The sequence below is a fragment of the Toxotes jaculatrix genome, chromosome 14, assembly GCF_017976425.1.
Source record: "Toxotes jaculatrix isolate fToxJac2 chromosome 14, fToxJac2.pri, whole genome shotgun sequence".
Taxonomy (NCBI): domain Eukaryota; kingdom Metazoa; phylum Chordata; class Actinopteri; family Toxotidae; genus Toxotes; species Toxotes jaculatrix.
The window spans coordinates 22,426,936-22,448,918 of record NC_054407.1 but is presented as its reverse complement, the minus strand read 5'-3'; the positions used below and the strand labels follow the sequence as shown (position 1 = coordinate 22,448,918).

The 21,983-nt window shown below is 41.2% G+C and overlaps 1 protein-coding gene across 2 annotated transcripts in view; it reads right to left on the bottom strand.

The window, feature by feature from the left end:
- Positions 1–2,144: 2,144 nt before the first annotated feature.
- LOC121192797 (contactin-associated protein-like 4) overlaps positions 2,145–21,983 on the bottom strand; it is a 79,885-nt gene continuing 60,046 nt past the window's right edge. For both annotated transcript variants that reach the window (XM_041054682.1, XM_041054683.1), the window contains exons 17-24: positions 19,876–20,094; positions 13,832–14,071; positions 12,342–12,566; positions 10,382–10,515; positions 8,758–8,845; positions 5,271–5,489; positions 3,925–3,996; positions 2,145–2,366 (exon numbers count right to left, since the gene is read on the bottom strand). In XM_041054682.1, coding sequence (XP_040910616.1) covers positions 2,170–2,366; positions 3,925–3,996; positions 5,271–5,489; positions 8,758–8,845; positions 10,382–10,515; positions 12,342–12,566; positions 13,832–14,071; positions 19,876–20,094 — 1,394 coding nt within the window. In that variant the 3' untranslated portion in view covers positions 2,145–2,169. The remainder of the gene's footprint in view (positions 2,367–3,924; positions 3,997–5,270; positions 5,490–8,757; positions 8,846–10,381; positions 10,516–12,341; positions 12,567–13,831; positions 14,072–19,875; positions 20,095–21,983) is intronic.

Genomic DNA, 21,983 nt, shown 5'->3' with positions numbered 1-21,983 from the left:
AAAATTCAAATGTTCTTCTGTGGATCTTTATAAACATTTTAGTTTGGAGTATTCTTACGCAGTGTCCTCCAGCTGTGCTCAGTCCGCAAGATTATCTGGCTGTCAAGGTTACCAGTCGAGTTCCTCTCAGCAATCAAGTGCTGCACTGCAGTCACTTCTTCAGCAGGATGGAGGACGGTCACTACTGCAGCTTCAAAGAACGAAGTCTCTGGAATCAAGGATGTGGCAAAGACAACAATGTGTGGCCTCAGCTGTTGTGAGGTGGGGGAACAAGAGAAAACACAAACAAAGTGATGAATAATGCCCTTTGAAGTTTTGGCAACTTTTGTCATTAAAATCCCATCAGTACTTTGGGGTCTCGCAGAGAGACGGTGGTGTGTGTGTGTTTGATAAACAGCTGCTGTCGGTCCTCTCTGTGCTTCTGAGCTTCCCTCTATCAGCAGCGCTCTCGCACACGAGCTGAATTAACACACGGAGGGATTTGCTTAATTTTCAGTGTTAATATCAGAACGTGTTTTCACGTTGCATCCGTGTCTCCTCAACTGTCTGTCTCTCGGATTATCTCACCGTCTCGTTGTGATCATCTCGCTGCTTTCTATCAACTCACAATCCACCTGTCAGACCTGAAGTAGATTAGCATTTCAGAAACACATTAACTGTCTGTGCGAGCAGTGAACGAGGTGACAGACAGCCACGGTGTTACAGAGTCTGCGCTGCCGTCAGTGTTAAAAGCTTTACTGTTCAGAGACATTTAGGGAGCTGGGAGGCTCCCAGCGGGCGGCAGGCAGCAGGGAGGGGAAAACCTGAGCAACCCGTTTCAGGAAAAGCTTGCAAACTATAGGCAACTAAAAAAGTTCAATGCTCGTGGATGTACTTTGGTTCCCTGCTTTTGTTGTGCTTTCATGTTACGATGGAAACAAGTGACGAGAGAAAAGAACTTCAGTAAGAGGAAGAAAAAAAAAAAGAGGATAAAAATGGAAATGAGGTGGAAAAATCAATCCCTACTGTATAAAAGTCTCCAAGCCTCTCAACCAGTAGCTGCCAGACTGCAGTGTAGCATTTCTCAAACAGCACAAATGCACAATGTGCTCACGGCGATGTGCATGACCGCAGTGAGTAGGACTGCAAACTTTGAAGATGCCACTTGTTAACACCAAAATTTGGTGGTAGAACAATGTTGCTGGAAGAGAATCAGTCGTGAAAATGTTTAATTCATGTTCTGACTGGATTTAGAACATCATCAAAAAAACATGCTGCTGTTTGATGAGTGGATGCCGGCTGCAGGGACTCTGACCATATTTGCACACAGGTTTCCCTTGAGCAGGTTTTTGAGGCTCTGCAGCCTCTGAAGAGCGCGTACTGTTATTCCCCCACAGCACTGCACACAACAAAAATCAAACTTTAAAAAAAAACAACAGCTTACTGAAGTACTCTTCCTGAGGGTCTAAATATGGGTCAAACATTTCAACTTCCAATTAAGTTAACATCCATTCATCATCCTCACAGAAAAGCGCATCAGCCAAATGACTCCAGTTACGATTCCACGCAACCCTGATTCACAGGAATGAAGCAATAAAGTTGTGTTTGAATACTCTAAATTAATCCATAAAACAAAATCAGTTCCTCTTAGGAGTATTTCAAACTTCTCAGTATGACAGTGACATTAGACAGAGATTGCTGTAGACATTACTCCATTACATTTTTTTATATTTACAGTGTCTGAAACAAGGATATCAACACCTCATAACTCTGGCACTGTTGTCTGTTTGTATAAGTTTATAAACACTATACAGTAAAAGACAAAACTCTGTGCATTGTTCTCTTTTTGCTTTCCATATTTTGTAAAGCCACTTCTGCCAGTGAAGTCTCAAGTGGCTCTGAGTGCAGTGTAAAGTCCCGCAGGGACAGGGGTGTGGCAGGACACCCCTGTCTGCACCCACGGCTCCAAAAACCAGTTCATCAGGCGTCTGTGAAGATTCTCAGTCGTCCAGGTCATGGTTGTCCAAGAAGAGTTGAATCGAGGGCAACTGGACTTGATTGTAGATACGTGAAGTCCTCTAATCCAAGAGGCTTCTTCAGCTCTTAGTTCTCACAGAACTGAAGAAGCCCAGCTGCCCTCGATCCAACTCTTCCTGGGTCACCAGTTCACAAAGTCATCGGGGTCTCCAGTTAAATGAAATACTCCTTTTGGTTTTCACAGGAGACGTTCTGGGAGTCAGTCTGGTTGTTGAAAGGAAAGTCTGGGCTGTCGTCCTGTTTGACTCCCTTCACATCCTGATTTCGATACGTCTCTTTTCTCCGGTAGAGGAATCTGGCGGTAATCGCCAGGCCAGTCACAATCACAAAGATCACCATGGCTATCACACCTGCAAGGGAGAGGACATTTACTCCGGCATATTCAGACATTTTCAATCAGAGAGGTGTTTCTCTTATTTAGCTTAAACTTACTGATAGAACGTGCTTCTGAACAACTGAAAAGTTCTCATACTTTCACAGTGTATCGTACATTTCACATGTGGAGACTCAGAAAACATTGTGATTCAACAGGCGGTTAGCTTAGTCTGTAGAGCTATTTCCTGACCAGCAGCAGGTGGTCATGGACACTTTGCTAATTCTTCAAAACCCAGTTTGACTCTTGGATATATTGTTGGGAAGTTTGCCAGCTAACAAGGCACTATAAGATCATTGTGGAGATGTGGGAAGGTTTATTTCTACTCTTTTGGCTAAGCCAGCCATTTTCTGCCACTTTATGTTTTTGTGCTACGCTTGTCTAATCATGATTTAACACAGTAAAGTTAAAAAAATTATAATAATAAAAATTAAAAACATCAATTAAAAGAACTATAAATAAAATTAATGAAACATGCAAAGATTTTTAGGTAATGTAAATTACATACACTTCAAAGAGAACCACTTTTCGGTGATTAGTTAATTATTTATGTGGCTTTTTTTTTGGGATTGCTTAAAAATAATAAGCTAATTTTCATGCTTCGGTGAAAAGAATGGAAACCTAAAGCACTGTGGTACATGGATAAAGGAAGCCACAAAAATGTAAAACAGCACAGACTGGAGAATTATCATTAAAGTTCAGAACTTCAATAAAAGGGCAAATATGAGCAAAAAGCTGTGACAGTTTGATGTGTGTTCATGTCGCTGAAGCCTGGAGAGTCTTGTTGCTGGCCGACTGACACACTGACTCTCTGCAGAGTAAATCTACCACAGTGGACTTCGGTCAGAGATCTGTGGGAAACTACTGCGAAGCCGCTATGTGATTTCTGCCCATCTCTCACTTCCCCTGGGCGTGTCAGTCCTTTCGCCCACTGGCCTGGTCGTTCCATTAACCGAACTTTAACACACAGTGAACAGAATTTCACACGTTCGGTCTGCTTCTGTTCTGCACATCTCATTATCCAGAGAAAGTTTTGTGTAATTGGAATTCCAGAATGTAGCTGAAATTAATTTCGCACTATATTACTTTGGTTTTAAAATGTCCACGCATTGGAAGATAACAATGTGAAAGTTTCTCCATCGGTAAGTCATTTTGGCAGAGGTTTAATTAGTTCAGCTGTGCCGTGTGCACAGAGACACAAAGTCACAGAGATTTAATGGACAGTTTTAAATGACTTTTGACTTTCACTTTTTTCTATCTACACACTGATACTGTAGGAACCATTCAGTCTGTACTCTGAATCAACCTGACCGGGCAGAAAAGCAAAAAAAAAAAAAAAAAAAAAAAAGTAATTTACTTTTGGTGGAATTTTTTTTTTTGCCCATCACATCACCTTTGCTGGCTTTCAACAGAATATCTCTCATCAGTAAAATGCTGAGAGCAATCTCTGGCTCTAAGAAACGTCCAATACAAACACAGCGAAACAAGATGACACAGGTTCCAGTACAGTGAAAGTTGGTGAAACGGTTCCGTACCTCCAATCAGTGCAGAGTCAGTCCTGATGGCATTGACTAAAGGCTGACCTGAACCCACTGAACCAGACTGGTCTACAGCAGAGAGAGAAAAAGGCAGAAGAAAAGAAAATAAGGAAGATAGAAGAGAAAAAAGGAGGAAATAGACAGAGGCAAGAATGAAAAAGCAAAGCGCTCAAAGAATTAGAAGAGGTGATGAGACGAGGTGATGATGGGGAGAGACAGAAAAGCAGAAATTATTACCGGAGAGAGGAAACGTGAGAAGAGAGTGAGAGAAAATAATAAAAAAAAAGGTTAGAGACATGAAACGAAATTTAGAGACATGACCACAGTATCATCATTCAGAGCAGACAGGGAATACAGCAGCCAAAGAAACTCTATTACAGTAACATTAAGCTGGACGAGGACAGGACTGGAAACTCCCCTCCGTGGTCCGACTTAATTATCTCATCAAGCACAATGTCAGGAGTGTCCTCAACAAGGTGTACATACTTAATGAGCCCATTACACAGTTTGAAAAAGCAGCTCCCACCAAGAACAAATACACACAGAAGCAGAGGGAAGAAATGATATAGCGTACGCTCGCTGATTCCTGAGCACACATTATTTTCAGGGCGACAGTTCAATATTTAATTTTAGTTTTTATTTTCACTAGCCTTGTAGATAACCTACTATAAAACATTTACTTAAACATGCAGTTAAAAGGCCATTTTTTATTATTATCACAGCCATGGTCAGATTAACCTCAGAAGGCCCTGGGGCAAAAACTCACTGTTGAGCCCCTGTTGACCCCCTCCTCACCTCCCATCCTGTGTGTATTCTGTATTAAAGGCACCTTGTCGCCTCCCAGTTGTCTCACACTGCTCATGGCAGCTTGATTATATACACAGAGACCCAGAGCCATAGACAAACTGCTGCTCTGTGCTGGAATGGCTGCCTCCCGGCTGCAGGTTTTCAATTTATTCAAAGCGGTTGTAATCAATATGTTTGTGATGACTATACATCAAATGACACGGTGAAAACGAGAGTTCAGAATGAGTTTCAGTGTTTAGCTGTGCAGCCTGAAACTTTACTGTGTTGGTTCACTCACTGCTCTGACAGTGTTGTTTTTAGTCACAGCAGGCAGCTAGTAGCAACAACAACAACAAAAAATATATCTAAAAACCCACTGTGCACTACCTACTCAGCATCAAACAGTGAATATAGAGAGCCACTTAACTGCTATGGAGCCAGATTTTTCCTTCAGGTGTTTATGGAGACCAAAAAAGTGAGTATTGGACATTCATCAGGTGGACACAAGAGGACATGCACACTTTCCCAAAATGAGACGATTGTTCAGCACCCTTTACCTGACAGGTGGTGTGTGTTCTCTGCTGCGTAGGGATTGGCCGAAGCCGAGGAGCCACAGTTGGACTGGACTAAAGGTCCGGTGATGACGACGGGGCTGGTGTCTGGGTGGAGCAGAGCAGCTTTCAGAGGGCTGATGGAGTTAAAGTGGACCACTGACAGACAGCCGGTAAAACCGAGAGACGCCAGCCTGGCCAGGTCTGGATCCAGCCCATCAGAATCTGAACAGAGAAAAATGAGAGGGAGGATTTGAACGAGGCAGCAGAATTTAAAAAAAAAACAACTTTGTGGCATTGTTTTTGTCTTATGTAGTTTTAAAATTGGTCTGATTCTTAAATAAATAAGTAAAGAAAGAAGTTTTCTGTTGTGAGTGTAATCCACTTTTCAGATGTCTTTCTTCTCTCTTGTCACCTCTTATCACTGCAAAACAGTTTGTTTTGTTATCTTGACTTTAAACAATTTTAATAATCTAATGCAAACAAGAGGAAACAAGAAGACAAAATATGGTTTGATCATCCTAAAAGAAGATATTACGACTTTTTTGAAATGGCTTTTTTTTTGCTGTGTGTTGTCAGAAGCAAAACAAAACTGCTCCAGAAGAAGGAATAATTTACAGAAATAGAAAACTGAATTTGAAACAGGAGGAAAGCAATTGTTAGATGTCAGCAATTTTAGAGTCAGGTTACAGTTTCTGAAACGAATAGTTTGACATTTGGGAAAATATACTTACTTTCCTTCTTGGTGAGGAAAGTTTTACGTGCCAGACTATTTCTTGGCTGTTCCCTCTGTTTCCAGTCTTTATGCTAAGCTATGCTAACTGGCTGCCCCCAAGATATCACGTCATGCACTGGCTGACAGGTTCATTGACTCTGCTGTACCTTTTCCTGTTATCAGAGTGGGACAATAGTGGCAGAACATTGATTCTAATGATTAGTACACACTCACACACCCTCATTACAGTATACAGACTGTCAGTGATTCAGCCTCCAGTCTCCATCTATCACTGCACGAGACAGATGTGCTCTCCCGCCCTCTATCTGTTCATTTTATTGACTTGAATCCCTTCATCATTCACCTCCACTGCTTCACGGCAGCGTAAACAGCAGCTGCGAAGGCCGACGTTACGGCTGTAACCGGCTGCATCAGTGTCTGTTTGGATGACTGAGAGGTGACTGTGGTTTTACCAGGACACATCTGCACGTTGATGAGAGCAGCCGGCGACATTACTGCAGCCTGCGAGCTCAGCTGAGACACTCCTCACTCCATCACCCCCCCCCCCCCCCCCCCCCTCTCTCTGTCTCTCCTGTATTCCTTCCGGGTCCATTAGTTAGGCTGATGGATGATACGGTTGGCAGGGAACGACAGAAAATCCACTTTCCTGCTGCTTTTCTGATCCTGATCTGACTCTGCCTCTTCTGGTTTGACAGAGGAGAGGACCGGTCACACGCTGACATGACGGGGTTAAAACACACAGTGCTACACTGAGCTGAGCTACTCTCTGAGGATTTACATCCAAAAACACAAAAGATCTTGAGAGAAATTGTATCAGTTACTCCATAAAATGTGTGTGTGCCCAGCATGACTCATACTGTATTATCATAAAATTTTCTGTACAAAAGGGCTGTCTTGATCTATCTAACATTAGATTTTCACACTTGTGAGTGTTTAAAGGAAAAAACCAAAGACCAACATTTGGAAATCAAGCTGTCAATTACAATTACAATTCAAGTCAAAGAACAACTCAAAGAAAAAAAAAAAAGGACCATATTTATGCACAGAAATGCAAGTAATTACATTTTTTCAGCACTGGCAGAGAAGAAATCCCAGGAAATGAATAAATGAAAATGCATGCATGTGTGGAACTGAATCAAAATCTTCTGAAACAAAATTAAAATGAATAAATAAATCTAAAAAAAACAAAACAAAACAACACATTATTATTTTAACACTGCACACGTGTTAAAATCGTATTGCAGAGTAGAGTCACTGAAGTAAAACAGATCAACACAGATTTATTTTGTATATTTGGAAATTAATCAGTTTCTAACGGTCGTTATTTGGTATTTCCTTGAATGATGAATGCATCTGGTGAAAGCTATTTCAAACCCCTAACTCATGTTTTACTACTAATAGCTCTTGCATTTCCTTTTAAATTGACGGTGAGTTGCTGTGACTGTCTTATCAGAGAGCAGTGACAGCAGCCTGCGGCCTCCCAGCCCCTCGTGTTATTAACAGCTTATATCTCAGTCTGTCCCTGATGGAGGCGCTCAGAGTGAACATGAATAAGTCATGACAGAGCCAATTACTGTCTCACCCCGACTCTGTTACAGGTCCCTGTCCAGGACTTAAAACAGCAGCTCAATGAAGATGTGGTTTAACCCTCTATGAGAGTGAGGATGTTTTTTTCCTAGGCTTAAAATCTGTGCAGGTGGGTTACAGGAGGGAACCTCCCTGACTGCCCTCTCCACCTGATGCTGAACCAGACTTATCCTGTGGCTTCTCTCCTGGTTCTGATAGACAGATGAATGTGCTGCACATTATATTCACAACAACTCATCAATTATGCATCAGTTCCCTCTAGATTTGTTCTGACATCTAACTTGAAACCATCACTGGTTCAGCATACTGTTGGTGGAATACGTAAGCATTTTAATCAGATTTTGAATTATTATTTTGTTTTTGGTTTTCACTCATGATGAATTGCTTCATATTTTATGATAGAAATATGAAAAAATTGTTATTACAGTGTTTAATAATCGTCACTGGAAAATTTGGACACTTCAAATTGGCAGATGCACCAACTTTGATAAGTTAAGTCTCACTGAGATCTCAAACGAGGAAAGTGTAAACAAGTACAGCTCAAATATGGACAGACAGAAAAATCCACACACACCAATTTCATCACTTTCACATTAAGACAAGTATTAACAAGTGGAACAGTAAATACCTGAGTATAGGTTCAAGTGAAATGAGAGATTATAGTTTTTTTTTTTTAATAGTTTATAGTCTTTTTTTTTGCCTTTCTAAACACACTGACATTAAACATTAAATCTCTTTTTTTTTCTTTTTGGTCTTGTGTAGCAGTTAACTGTGTGGTCTATTTCAGATAAGAGATATTTTTACCAGCAACAGCTAATGCTCAGTAACGGCAGCAGCCATATGACCTCCTGGACTGTACCGTTTAGACTCTTAATCCTGAACCCTGAAAACTTATGAAATTAAATACAAAAATAATGGGATGCCAACTTATGTGGGTGGATCCACCATCATGCTACAGTAGTTATTACATTTTGTCTCAGACTTCTTCTTCAGATAATTTGCATAATATTTCAGTCTTGGTGCAAAACAGCTGAAGTCACATTTATTTCTTTAACCTTTCCTAAGCTGAGTGTCAAATGAGGCCAGATATCTCAGAGCTGTTATTCAAATGAGTTTCAGTCTGAGCGCTCTCTAAACTAACAGCTTTTACTGAGCTGCCTCTTCACTTACCATGCACTCTGCCCAACACCAGAGATCTGATGGCGTTAAACTCTCCGTCAGATGTCAGGTTGAAGTCCTCTCTGGCACTGTGGTTAATCTGAAAAGAGAAAATCATCATTCACTCCAAATTTTGTTTTCTAATATTAAAGTGTAGCTTTTGAAAATCTCTAACTTTAATGACTCAGAGTAGCAGATATCTCACACATGAAGATTACATTTTGGTATAAATGTGCTCAAGAAACATTCGAATTTATCTTTCGAGGACCAAAACACATCCAGTTTTATGTAAATCTAGTGTAAAATGTTTGTGGAGATATCTTTCTCCAGAGCAAACTGTCACCTTATTACTTCACAGCACGCTGCTAAAGATGAAATGATTCAGTATAATGGAAAATGATAAGATGAAGTGCACCTCATATTTCACTAGAACCTCACAACACAATGAATCAGGAGGCTGCACCCATACAAGATGAGGTCACCTTGTTATTTATCTGACCGTGTTGATAATTGTACCAGCATTCAGGCTGCTGGCTCCTGGTTAGATGAAGTTAACCTCATACATCACCTGAGGCTGTTGTTAACAAGATAAGAGATTCAGTAGATCCATATATGATTAAGATGCTTCGTATTTCACCTGGAGCTGTGCAGTTTGTCCCTGGTGCCCTGCTACAGCCGCATCCAGGACAGTATCTGCTGGTGGCTGAACTGAGAGTAAAGTGCTGACTGAGGTTTTATTATATCGGGGGAATTTCACAATACTGTACCATAATACATAGATGGGTCTGCCTGTGTGTGCATCCGTGTGTGTGTGTCCTTGAGATAGGTGACTCATTTTGCAAACATGGAAAAAAACGTTCATGTTAAGCAGCCTTACACCTCGTCTACAATGGCTGAGTAATGAAAGCAGAGAGCAAAACACAGCTGTGGTTTTACAACACTCGCAGGCCGGTGTACAACACAATGCACAAACTGGTCTGTGTCAGACAGATGCGAGGCCAACAAAGATGTGGCTACACTTCACTTTACGTCCTCCTGTTAGCATTTAGAAGCAGTATATCAACATTTAATACATGGTTTACAACACACCATAAACACACCATAATGTAGTTGTTAATGTTTATTAATGTATTTGTCAACAACTACTACAACTCCTCCTGTGGGCACCCACACGTGGAGGCTGCTGTGTAAACGGATAATTAACAACAATATAGTAAAACACAGTTGTAATATAAATGTGTGGAAGTGTATTAATTCAGTCAGACAGATGCAAGCAACACGTGTCTGAAACGTCTCTGTAGAGAGAGGTTCTGTACTGAAGACGCAGCATTTCCTGTCTTTAAATCTGCATTAAATAACATCGTAAGTGAAGGAACTGACTTTGTGCAATGTGAAATGTGACACTTCACGGCGCAGAATTAATAATAAGAATTAACACTTGACTTTGCAGCTTTCCACAGCTCTTATTTCTTTCAGCTCATTGTCTTGTGCTTTGCAGCACCTGTAATTTATGGTTGACTCTCGTGGCTCTCATGAATTGTTTCTGGCAAAAAATGCCCCCTAGTGGTCAAAAACTGTACACATGTCAACAAACTTAAAAACAATGTGTAATTAATCACTGTACTGTGTGTGTTACCTGCACAGACACTGAGTCTGTCAGTCTCCTGATGGTAACAGTGTGTAGTTGTCCGTTGGCCATATTCCTCACTCTGCTCCTCAACACCTCTGCGTCTCTGCTGCTGTCCAGTTTGTACCACACCTCCAGTTCATCTTCACAGGCAACACACACACGCACGCACACACACGCACACACACAGAAACACACACAACAACACATGAAACCATGGGGTTACATTCCAGATGTCACAAAAATGAATTAAGAGCTACATTCTCCAAAGCAAATATCTCAGCTTCATGGTCATTCCAAACACATTTGTTGAGAAGTTTTCTTCTCCTGAAAACGGCCTTGCTGAGCTTTATAATCTTGGCTAAAAGGATAAGCACATTTTTAATCCCTCAAAGATAAATCTGAATACTTTAAAGACGGAGTGGCTCTATTAATTAAGATTTCAATATTAAGCGGATAAGAACTAATTCCCTATCAATAACAGAACTAATCTAATCACATCAAATTAATTCTACTAATATTCAAGAGCACTAAATACAGGTTTAACATAAGCCCTGTGATGTATTCAGAGCGGTCAGCAAAATGAAAGGGAATTAAAAGTGTTTTTCCAAAGCATGTTCAATATATTTCTGTAAATAAAAATTAATGAATCTAATAAATATATCAAAAGCTTGCAGTTACATACTCACTGCTTTTCTACACGGGCACAGAGAATGTGAGGGAATTACTACAGAAAGACTTCATGTTACCTGCTGCTGAAATAACAAATTTATTCTTGAAAAGAGGCTTTGAGTAAAAAGGTTTTGTTTTGGGCTGAGGAGGTGTAACAGCAGTCAAGGGTAAAAAGAAATAAGCCATCTCAGGGGAAACAAGAGAAAGCTCTCAGGGATTTAATTGGACACTTCAGTTTAAGAACATTTACCTGACAACTCCACGGTCAGCACGAAACCTTAATGCTCTGCTGTCCATCAGCTCTGAGTCATTAACACCAGAAAAAAAAAATCCATTTACAGCTAATCCAGCAGCAGAGTGCCGGTTTTATTGGACTCCTAGATGCTGAAAATGTAATTTTAAAGTCAAAGTGCCTCCTACTACTCTCCTACTACACTTTAACTCAAAAGTTTATAAAACACAACAGCAAGTTTTCTGCTGTTTTCTTCTGCAGCACACTGATCTGTCACCCATTAACAGCCCACCCAACTTTTATTCCCTCAGCATCACTCATCAGGTCTCACTGATAAAACCAGTCAGAGACAAAACATAACAGCCGACCCAGATGGACAGACTGAAAGAGGCTGATGGGGTGAATCCAGAGAGAGGAAAGATCTGACAGATCCCCATAGATCTGGGAAAGCTGCAGAGCAAAGGATGAGGAGGAAAGAGAGAGTGGCAGGGAGGGAGATGGAGAGGAGAGGAGGAGGAGGAGAGGTCGATATCACAGGAAGATGACAGGGATGGGAGAGAAGATGAGAGGAAGAAGGGAGGAGAGGCGAGATGAGAGGCTGGGAGGAGATGTGAGGAGAGGAAAGTAATTGAAAAAAGTTGAGGGAGGAAGACAAGGAGAGGCGAAAAGGAAAATCTGTTAGAGATTTTTAATCTGAGGTTTGAAAACTAGATAAGGAGGCGAGAGAATGGACAAGGAAAAAAGACAGAAATGAAGCAAGGCAAAAGGGTGTAATTAGAGGTGCAAATGAGAATAAAAGGATGTGAGGAAAAGAGAAGGTGAAGAAAGGAGGAGGAGAGATGAGCCCAAAATTTACAGGAAATGAGGAGAAGAAGAAACTTTTAGAGCAAAAGCTGCCAAAAAAACATTAAAACGAATTAAAGCTACCAAGGAAAACAAAGCAGAGAGGGATGGAGGCCGTTAGTAAGGAGTGGAATTAAATCAAAACAAGCCACTCCACCTCAGGCCTGAACACTAACCAAACAAACAAGCCCCTTCAAAATAAAAGCCTTGTGTCCTCCTCACCGTGCTTGTTGATGAGCAGGGCCAGGTACTCTCTGTAGTAGGAGCTGGCGTAGAGCAGCAGAGCCGGACTCTGGTTCGTCCTGAAGCTCAGGGAGACGTTCTCTCCACTCAGAGTCACGTCAGAGTAGATGGAGGACGGCAGGGCGCTGCTGTTCCTGATTAACTCGTACGGCTCCTTGAAGGTGTAGCTGACAGACGTCTCTGACTTGAAGGTGGCCGACACCTCTGGAGGAAGAGAAAGTGCTTTTTAAAATTTATTTACTTTACAATATCCTTCAGTTTTGCTGCTGAACAGTTTTAATTGTGTAGTTAGTGGATAAATTACAGGATAATCTGTCATTTGGCTCCTAAAACATTCATTTTGGCATCCTGACTTTTTCACCCCATATGAACTCATTCAGCTTTGAAACCCTTGCGTGTTTCTGCATTCCACAAGGTGCTAAATTTTGCCACTAAATTATATAATAATAATTTCCAGAGCAAGATACACATTTACATATACTTATATTTAGACTATCTTTAGAGAGTTTCCAATTAACTTCCAAAGGAGGCTGTGGCATCAAAACAACTTCACATGTTGGATTAGTTAGCAGGAGAACAAAAAGATGTTCTCAAAACATCTGCAGCAGGTTGAAGTTTTTAGACATTTCAAGTTACAGAAGATAATCTCAAGTCCTTTCTTTACTTTAATTTAAAATTAAAAGTCAGGGAACTGACTTTTAAACACAATTAGAAGGAAAATCAAAAACAAAGCATGTAACAGCGTGACATGTTCGATGAGTGGGCAGAGTATATTTCAGTATTTGGTGGGAGGAGAATTAACAGAGTCTTTTTAAAAAAGTAGAGGTGGCTGAACTTACAAAGGACCTAAAGGTCAACATGATGACGCATTGCTACAGAGTCAAATCAAATAAATAACTAAAATAGACACCAACACATTAAACAGACACTTTGCATCAAACAGTTAAGTACTTGATGAGTTTTAAGTGCAGCAGAAGCAGTGAAAAGTTCTGTGAAATAATATAAATCCTTAAACTTTAGACAACAGCAGATAAATGCCCACATATGGAGGCTGGCATTACTCACACTTTTATTTTTACTTCCACATGCGCTTCAAAATTTCATCCTATTACAACTGCCTATGTTTTCTAAAGGACTTAATAGAAGTTATAAATGTTCCAGAGTTGACTGATTTGTTCTCCTTTTAAAGGAACGACAAGCTGACACATAAAGATCAAAACAGCTGTAACTTTGGCTGCTGAGATATATGAACTACCTAAAGTGAATCTGAAGCTGAGGCGAGGGGATGGAGGCTTGAAATGACACTACGCAGCATGTTGTAAAGTGGTTAAACAGGTCTCCAGAGAGGTCAAGGCAGGTGGCAGGTACTCCACCCAAAGTCCATTTTTTGAATATCAAATACTTCACCATCTTTAGGCTTTAAAAAGTCCCTTAGGCTGTAAGTGATGTGCGTATTTGTACGTGTGTACCTGTATGGCAGAAGACTCCGGTGTAGGCTGACAGGCCACAGTCACAGTGGAAGCCGTTGGCTCTCTCCACACAGCGGCCCTGGTTCTGGCAGAGCGAGCCGTAGCTGCTACAGTGACCCGGGCAGCCGGGTCGAACCCCGGGTGTGATCTTCGCCCTCTCCTCCAGGTCCAGGGTGACGCCGTTCAGCTGCAGAGAGCGAATACAGCCCCGAAAGCCCTTCTGCCTGGACGCTGTGCCGCCTGACAACATCAAAACATCGCATGACAATGCAATTCTGTAAGTGAGAATAATAATCTTTCTGTTTAAAGTCTACTCTGACTTGTATTGAATTTGAATTGTATTGCTGACTACAGAAGTGTGATGCTTGATGTGAGATGTGTACAGAAACAATGATGTAGACGTTTCGTAACAGAATAACTTTGAGGTAACACCATCAGTATTGGTCAAAGGTGTCATCAGTGATGGTATTTTCACAATGTCCATTCTTAAAAAAGAAGACTAAGACTCTACAGCCATGCTAGCAGACCTGTGGTGCCGTAGGTACAGCAATGCTTTAAGCTAAATACTTCAGGCAAACCTTCATTAATTAGTACTAATTACAAAGTGCAAAGAACAATGATGGCCATTCATTTTGAGGGCATTTGGTTATAAACCAAAGTATTGGATGAAAGTTGACCTGACATCAGAGGATAAATCAGAGGTTCGTGATCCTCTGGGGATCACGAAGGTCGCAACCAAATTTGTGCAAATCCAGATAAGATTAGATTTTGACATATTTCACTAGAAGGATGAAAACTTTGGTCAGCTGCTGGCTGTCAGTGAAGTCACTGAGATTCATCTTCTGGGAACCCTGAGCAGAGGCAGACAGGTTTCATGCACTCTGTCCTCCTTGTCTCACTCCTTCTCTCATGTGTTGATAAGACTGTATGTTTTCTTTCTCTCTGGTTTTTTCTCCCCCTCCTGTCGTCTAAAGCAGATCCACACATCGCTTCTGCTCAGCCAGAAGCTCCAAACTGTCAAAACTCTTCTCATGAAATGAAATGATGAAACAACAATGAGGCAACAAGCCGTGGGTGATAAACAGCTGCCTGTCTAACAGGACACACTGCACACGCTCACTAGAATCCCTCAGTGCTTCAGTTCACAGTCTGTGCTCAACATTGTACTTTCTCTCTGAGTTGTAACGTGGTCACCTGTTGTTCGCTTTCTGCAAAGATCACAGATTGAAACTCGTTGTGTTCAAGAACAAATTCGGCAGCTTTCTGCTCTCAGAGTTTGAAGCTGACAACTTCCTACTGCACAGCAGCAGCAGCAGCAGCTGCCGCTTTTCACACCAATAAATCACCGAACTCTGTCCCGATTTTGCTCATGAATTATTGAACCAGCTGAGCAACACTGGATATGAATCTTGCCTCAATGTTTCCTCCGACACAACACAATGAAGAGTAATTTTCAGCTTATTAAATCTACTGAAAACCACTGTTCAAAATGTAGGTGTTAAGACTGAGGAAACTATGAATGATTATAATTTAGAAATGACAAACTGTCATCCTTGGAATTTTTAATCTTTAAATAATAATTCCCAGGTGTGACACGCTGACCGCCCTCACATGCACTTTAATAATGTGACCTTTCCTGATTACGGCACAGCTTTCACATCTTATGTAAATGCCTATATATGTGAATCAATGTCATAATCATAGCGAGCTTAACCCAGCTGAAGCACATTTTTTCTGCACAGCGATTCAGTTTATTAGATTACGACAGCACCTTTCTTAAATCATAAATGTCTTAGAAACACAAATCACAGTGCTTTGAACCATGGGAGCACTGTATTAGAAGCATCATCTTCAGTACATCTCAGCTGATTTTGCTATGGAGACAAAGCCAGTCAGAGACGTGACCGGATGTTTCTTACGAACGTGCACGTTATGACCAAAGGTTACTTTGGGACCCTTTATCTCTGGCTTTTTATCAAAGAATCTGTGACGGTTTAACATAGTTTGCTCATGTTTTGTACTCAAAATTCAAACAGGACAGTTTCATGCCAACTGAAGATATGGAAGATGCTCTGACTGCCAGTCACGTCACCTTGTTCATGTAGAAAATGAACAGAACTGGAAGTTCAAAATAATTCCTCCCATTTCAAAACTCTGTGATAGTAACAGGAAACAACATGGAGGCTTAGGCGAAATGGGTGAGTCTTGCAGGGACCACAGACGCATCCCTGAGGATCACCACCTCCGATCAAAGCAACAAAACAGAAGCAGGAAAAAGTTATCAAAGAACAAACCCTGCAAACAGGGAGGCCATAAGAGCAGTGAGGGTTTAACCACAAGGATTCAACATGGATTACAGTCTCTCCACATCAAATGGAGACGCTGTTTACAGGAAACACTTAAAAGAGCATAATGAGATATTTAGGACGTGGAGATCAAAGAAAACATCAAAGAATCTGAATGCAGATAAACTCCACCTCTGACCAAAGGAGCAGAGCTATCAGTGGGACCTTCAAGAGAATCTCAACTTCATATCAAGCAGTACATCGTGAGCTCTAACGAGACGATTCCAGCCTCCCTACATGACATCTGCATGCTGTGCACTAAAGCACTTATGAGGCCACAGGGGAGTGAATGGAAAACAATCAGTGAAAAGTGATGATCAAAGTGATGCAGGTGCGAGACTCGACATCAAGCTTGGAAGGAACACGTAGGCAGAAATTCAGAAGCAGCGTGAGAGTCAATCACACAACTGACAACAACTGTAGGACGATCTGAGCAGTGAGGCCCGTGTATGTACAGTGTGGTTTGGCGATGCTTCAAATTTCAGGGCACTCTATAGCGGATAAATTTACAAATTTACTCAGACGCTAAATACAACTGCACTATTTAGTAAGTAGGGCGTGATTTCAGACACAGGCTGTGTGTCTGTACATTGTGTATAATCTGTTTTAAAGCAGAAGTTCTCAGGCACCACAGACCTTTTCTGTATCAACACTGTTGTTGTGGACTGGTGATAATTACTGAGCACAACCGGTCTTCACCTTCACCTCATCAGTATGCACACTGGAAGATAAAGATTTTTTCTTATTGGCTTTTTAACTTTGATTGGACAGAAGGTAGCGGAGAGGCAGAGAGGGAAAGGCGCGAACATAAAAACCAAACAGAAACCAAAACTGAACTTTATTTGGTCTGTGTGTGATTGTGGTAACTCAATGATTTTTTTTTTAAATAGACCAAAACCAACACTCGGGTAGTGTTTGTACAAAGACTTTGTGTACGGCTTAACAACTTATTACCTATGTACCAATATACGGCTTTTGTTTTGTTTCCTTGCGGCATATCCACAGCGAGCTGTAGGATTAGTGATGTTGAAATGAAAATATAATAAACCTAGAGACAGGTTTTTTCTTTTTTTCTTTTTTTTAAAGTTTGTAACTGAACTGAACTTTTATGGCACAGTATAGAGGACTAAAGGAAGAAACAAAAGCTCCTCAGTCAACCCAGATGACTTGTCAGGAGACTGTTTACATTATTTATTACAGGATCGTCTGACATCAATACTGCTGCATTTCAACGGATACACGAAGAAAAGATCAAAGGAATCGTGAAAATCCTCGACCAAGCAAGTACTTCGTCTACACCAGAGACAGAGACGAATAAATATGAGCACATCAGCTGGTGGATAGCGATGCAGCACAAATATACAAAGGCTTAACTATCCAAACAAGGTAAAACAACAGATTATAAACCCTCGCAAAAGAAGTAATTCCTGCACTCACTGCATGATCGCTCAGAATTGCTGCGTATGGATTTTTTTGGCACCTAAAATACAAACAGCAATAAAGGAATTGGAAAAAGAAGAATGCGGTGGATTATAATTCTATGCAAAGCAATAACACGGCTTATTAATCAAAACAATGGAATTCATTGCCTTATAAAGGAAGGCAGGATTATCGCTCATAAATACAGTGTACACTGATATATGGCTTATGAATTTATACAAACCAACACGGCGGCTTATAATTCAAACAATGGAACAAATCAAGACTTAAAAATACAGTGCATGTGGTGAGATGGTTTATGAATTTAAACAAGCCAGTGCTGAGAGCTGTGAATCCAGATAACTCAGTATTTTGTCTTACATGTGTCTACAGGGAAACAGTACACACAAAAAACAGTCATTTTATGAAATGAGTTCTTTTACTGTTGATATTTACCTGCAATGAAATGTAACTACAGCGCTGCTTTATTTAAAGATATTTAAGACAGAATTAAAATATTTATATGAGGCTTTGTCTATAATGAAATTACAAACAGGTGTATTTCAGCAAAACCAGGGTTGTTGGTGGTTCCTAATTATTCTTGTGTTCATGGCCACTCACACAGTGTAGTGTAGAAGTATTTTCAGATTTAGCTGATACTCAGCAGATATATTCAGGGTTTAGAGTCTTATTCAAGGCCACTATAACAGAACACAGTGCTGCTGAGGGACGCATTCGTTGTTCCAGGGATCAAACCTGTGACTATCTTTGGGCTTCTCCATGAACCTCGATGCTGCTGAAGCTACTGCTCTTCCCAAATCAAGTCAGAGCATTGTAGTACAAACCTCAATTACCAAACCAGCCAGGGAGTAAACACCAGCACATTTCCATTCCAATATATAAATCCATTAGGCTTACTCCAGTACACTGTGCTGATAATTCAGAGGTAAACATGTACGGGTTTAGGCTGATGGTGGTGAACCTGCTGGCTATTCAGAGCGGATTATCGGATAAACACGTTCAGCCAATCAATGTTCACCTCGATTTCTCTGCTTCTGCCGCCACCGCCGCTGCCGCCTTCATCCAATCTCATCAGCGTTTGTTGGTTTGTTCCACAGTGTGTTTACTGATATGAAGTGGCATGCATAATATTTGGAGAATGATAAAACCTGATAAGTGATGGATTTTCTTTTTTTTTTCTCCCTGCAGATCTACACACAGAGTCAGAGGTTAAATGGAGAATTAGACTCAAAGTGATGAAGCTGAGATAAACAGAGGCGCAGTATTGATGAAGCTGGTAGTTTGATATTCTCAGTCTGCAGTGTGTTCATTACTTGGCTTCTTGCTGATGAATAACTTAAAGGTTCAGATTCATTAACAGATTATTAAAAGATCCTCGCTGCAAGAACTCACATCACACACTATATAATCACTGCTCCCCGCTGCATGTTTATTTACTGAACGTGATCAGTGGCTGGAAAACATCAGCACTTTCATATCAAATAGAGCAAAGCAGACAACAGCATCCAGCCAACAGCAGTTCAGAACTTTTTCTCAGTATTTAGGACTGTAGGAGGAGGTCAGACCTGCTACCATCTTGGAGCTTGGATCTCAGTCTGTCAGGGGTTAAAACTGAACGGTAGATGTGCTGACTCAGCACCTTTCATATCCAATGCTGCTTAGAAAACAACAGGATTTAGACAAAAGGAGATTAGCATTTGTGAAGGAAGAGAGAATATGTTTAGGCCTTTTCCGAGGATTTAATCCCATCCTCACAGGGACGCACAGAACAATCAAGGATCACATTCTGCGCCGGCTGCTACTGATCGCTCAACTTTACTTTTTCGCTCAGATTTGGCTGCACAGGGAGGAAAGTACAGTTCTGGTCTCCCTATTTATAAATGTGTCAAATCTATTACCATTCAGAGGCAAGTGTGAAACAGCAGTGATTTTCAAGGCAGAGGAAATAGACATTTTTCTACCTACTACCTTTTCTGTGCTGTAAATCCAAACGGCAGCACAGCAGCTGCAGTCTTCAGAAGGAGCTACAGAGACAACAACACTGAGCTACTGGTTCCCTGGAGAACGAAGAGGATCCTGTATGAGAACAGTATACATACTGTATACTGCTATGCTATACTACATATATAAATATATAAGTAGTGTGTGTGGGAGAGATACAGAGGAAAAGACAAATGATGCAGACAAAAACCCAACAAAGCCACCAACGCTGCTGCTAACGAGTGCAACAGTCAATGTCCACATGTATGTCCTCCTCACCTATGAACAGCTGGCTGTTAAGCTGCAGGTGGAGGTGTCCCTCAGCAGGAGCCTCCTGCGTGGCAGCAGGAAGCTCGTCCAATCGAAGCGTCGCCTCCTTGATGTTTCGCTCAGCTCGGACTCGATGCCACTGGTTGTCGTTGAGCGGGACGTTCGACTCCACACGAACCTCCAGTGGGCCGTTACCCACATCGAAGGAGAAAACAACCTGAGTGGAGGCTGAAAAGAAAAGAGAAGGTGGAGTCAGAGGAGGGGGCTTGCATTTTTTTATGAAAGGGGGGAAAAACCAAGGGGGGAAAGCTTTTGGCTAATACCTGACAAACCAAGATACAGTGCAGTGAGAAGTTAAACTCAATGATCAGCATAACTGCCCACAACAGTGTAATACACAGCTGCAGACCATCATGTCGGCCAGTGCTGATGGGACATTTTGATAACACTGAGCAGGAGTTGAACAGGTCTACACCCTTCAAATTCCTCTTGTGTTCATCTATCTATCAGTGTTTCTAAAACAAACTCTCACCCTCCACGTTTTGGAGAGCGAAGATGTTTTACTATGGCAGCACAGGACAAAATGAAACAATATCCCAGCTTCCTACAGTAACTTCATTTAGACATTGTTCTCAGGCCCAGCTGGAGTGTTACAGAGCGATCTGAGGCAGCTGCCAACAGAGCAGCGGCATTCAGAGCTGGAACAACCACGCTGACAATGATTTCCCTGAGGAGGGAGGCCGCTGGTGCAGTGCAATGTTTCTGCATTAGATTCTGTGTGTGTCCCTTCAAATCCCATCTATAAGAAAATGCAAAATGCAGCACAAAAACAGCACACTAAACTTAGACTAAACTCACGGAGCTTCAAAAAAGCAACTGATTCTGGTAACTGATTCGAGGCATCTATATGAGACTTTCTAAACGCCGCACCACGTGTGCTCGTAAACGTGCACCTCATGCTGTGCTGTATTACTGTCATAACCATAAGCATAGTACAGAACACCCTTGGGGATATTTATGCCATATTTTAAATGACACCAGAGCAAAGAGAGCTGTAAATGTACAACACCTACCCAGCCTCAATGTCGTGGTACCCATAAAGTTAAATAATACCCTCTTGGTTATTGCTGTCACATTCTAAATGACACACACTGTAGGTAATAGCTAGAAAGCTACGCAGAACACAGAGACCTGAAAGCAATGAAAACAGAAACCTTAAGTGAAGAAAGGTGGAACTTTGTGCTCTCACTCTCAGCAACCAAACCATTCGCTGAACCGAATCATTGAAGCAAAGCAAAATAAACTTCAGAGCAGATTCGCTTTTGCAGCATGTAACTCCCCCTAAAACCACACGGTGTAATTTTCACATTTCTTTTCCTGTTTGGATTAAACATATGAGAAACATCATGTTAATTGATTTGCTGTAGATGTTGGTCAACAGAGTCAAACCAGCTGTTTCCCCCTATCTGTACAATGCTCTGACTCCAGGGTCATAGTTACAGCACAGACATCCTCTCATCTCACCCTCAGAAACAAAGCAAATACTAGTACTTTGCAAAAGTAAAGATGAGAGAGATTACAGATAATGAGCCTTACACTGTTAATAATGACTAAGGATGTTTCTTGCTTAAAGTGATTGTTTGCTATTTAGTCATGAATATTCAGTGTTTGAGAAAATGTTTAAGATTTACGTTCAAAGTTTTCAGGGGCTTTGATGCTACAGTTTTCGATGATATTTCGATGATAATTGTGTGTTTCCAACTTTGTGGCACCAGTTTGTGTTTGGCCCTTTTTCTGTTACAACATCACATTGCCCTGTTTGGCAAAGCCAGGTCCATAAAGAAGCACTGGTGTGGAAAAACTGGACTGGTCTGCACAGACCCCTAACCCACACCAACTGTGAGCCAGGCAGTAAACACCTGCAAAAAAAATTCAAAAAAAGGTTAAAAAAAAATGTAGAAAAAAGGCAGAGGAGCGAAGAATGTTAAATGATTTTGGAACGAGATGTTGCACAATTACAATATGGGTGTAATATTCAGGTGCCAGGTGATTAAAATCCTTTAGGAGACTGTGCAGTTAAACTTTGTGTGATTGACAAAGTGGGAACAGGAAGGTCA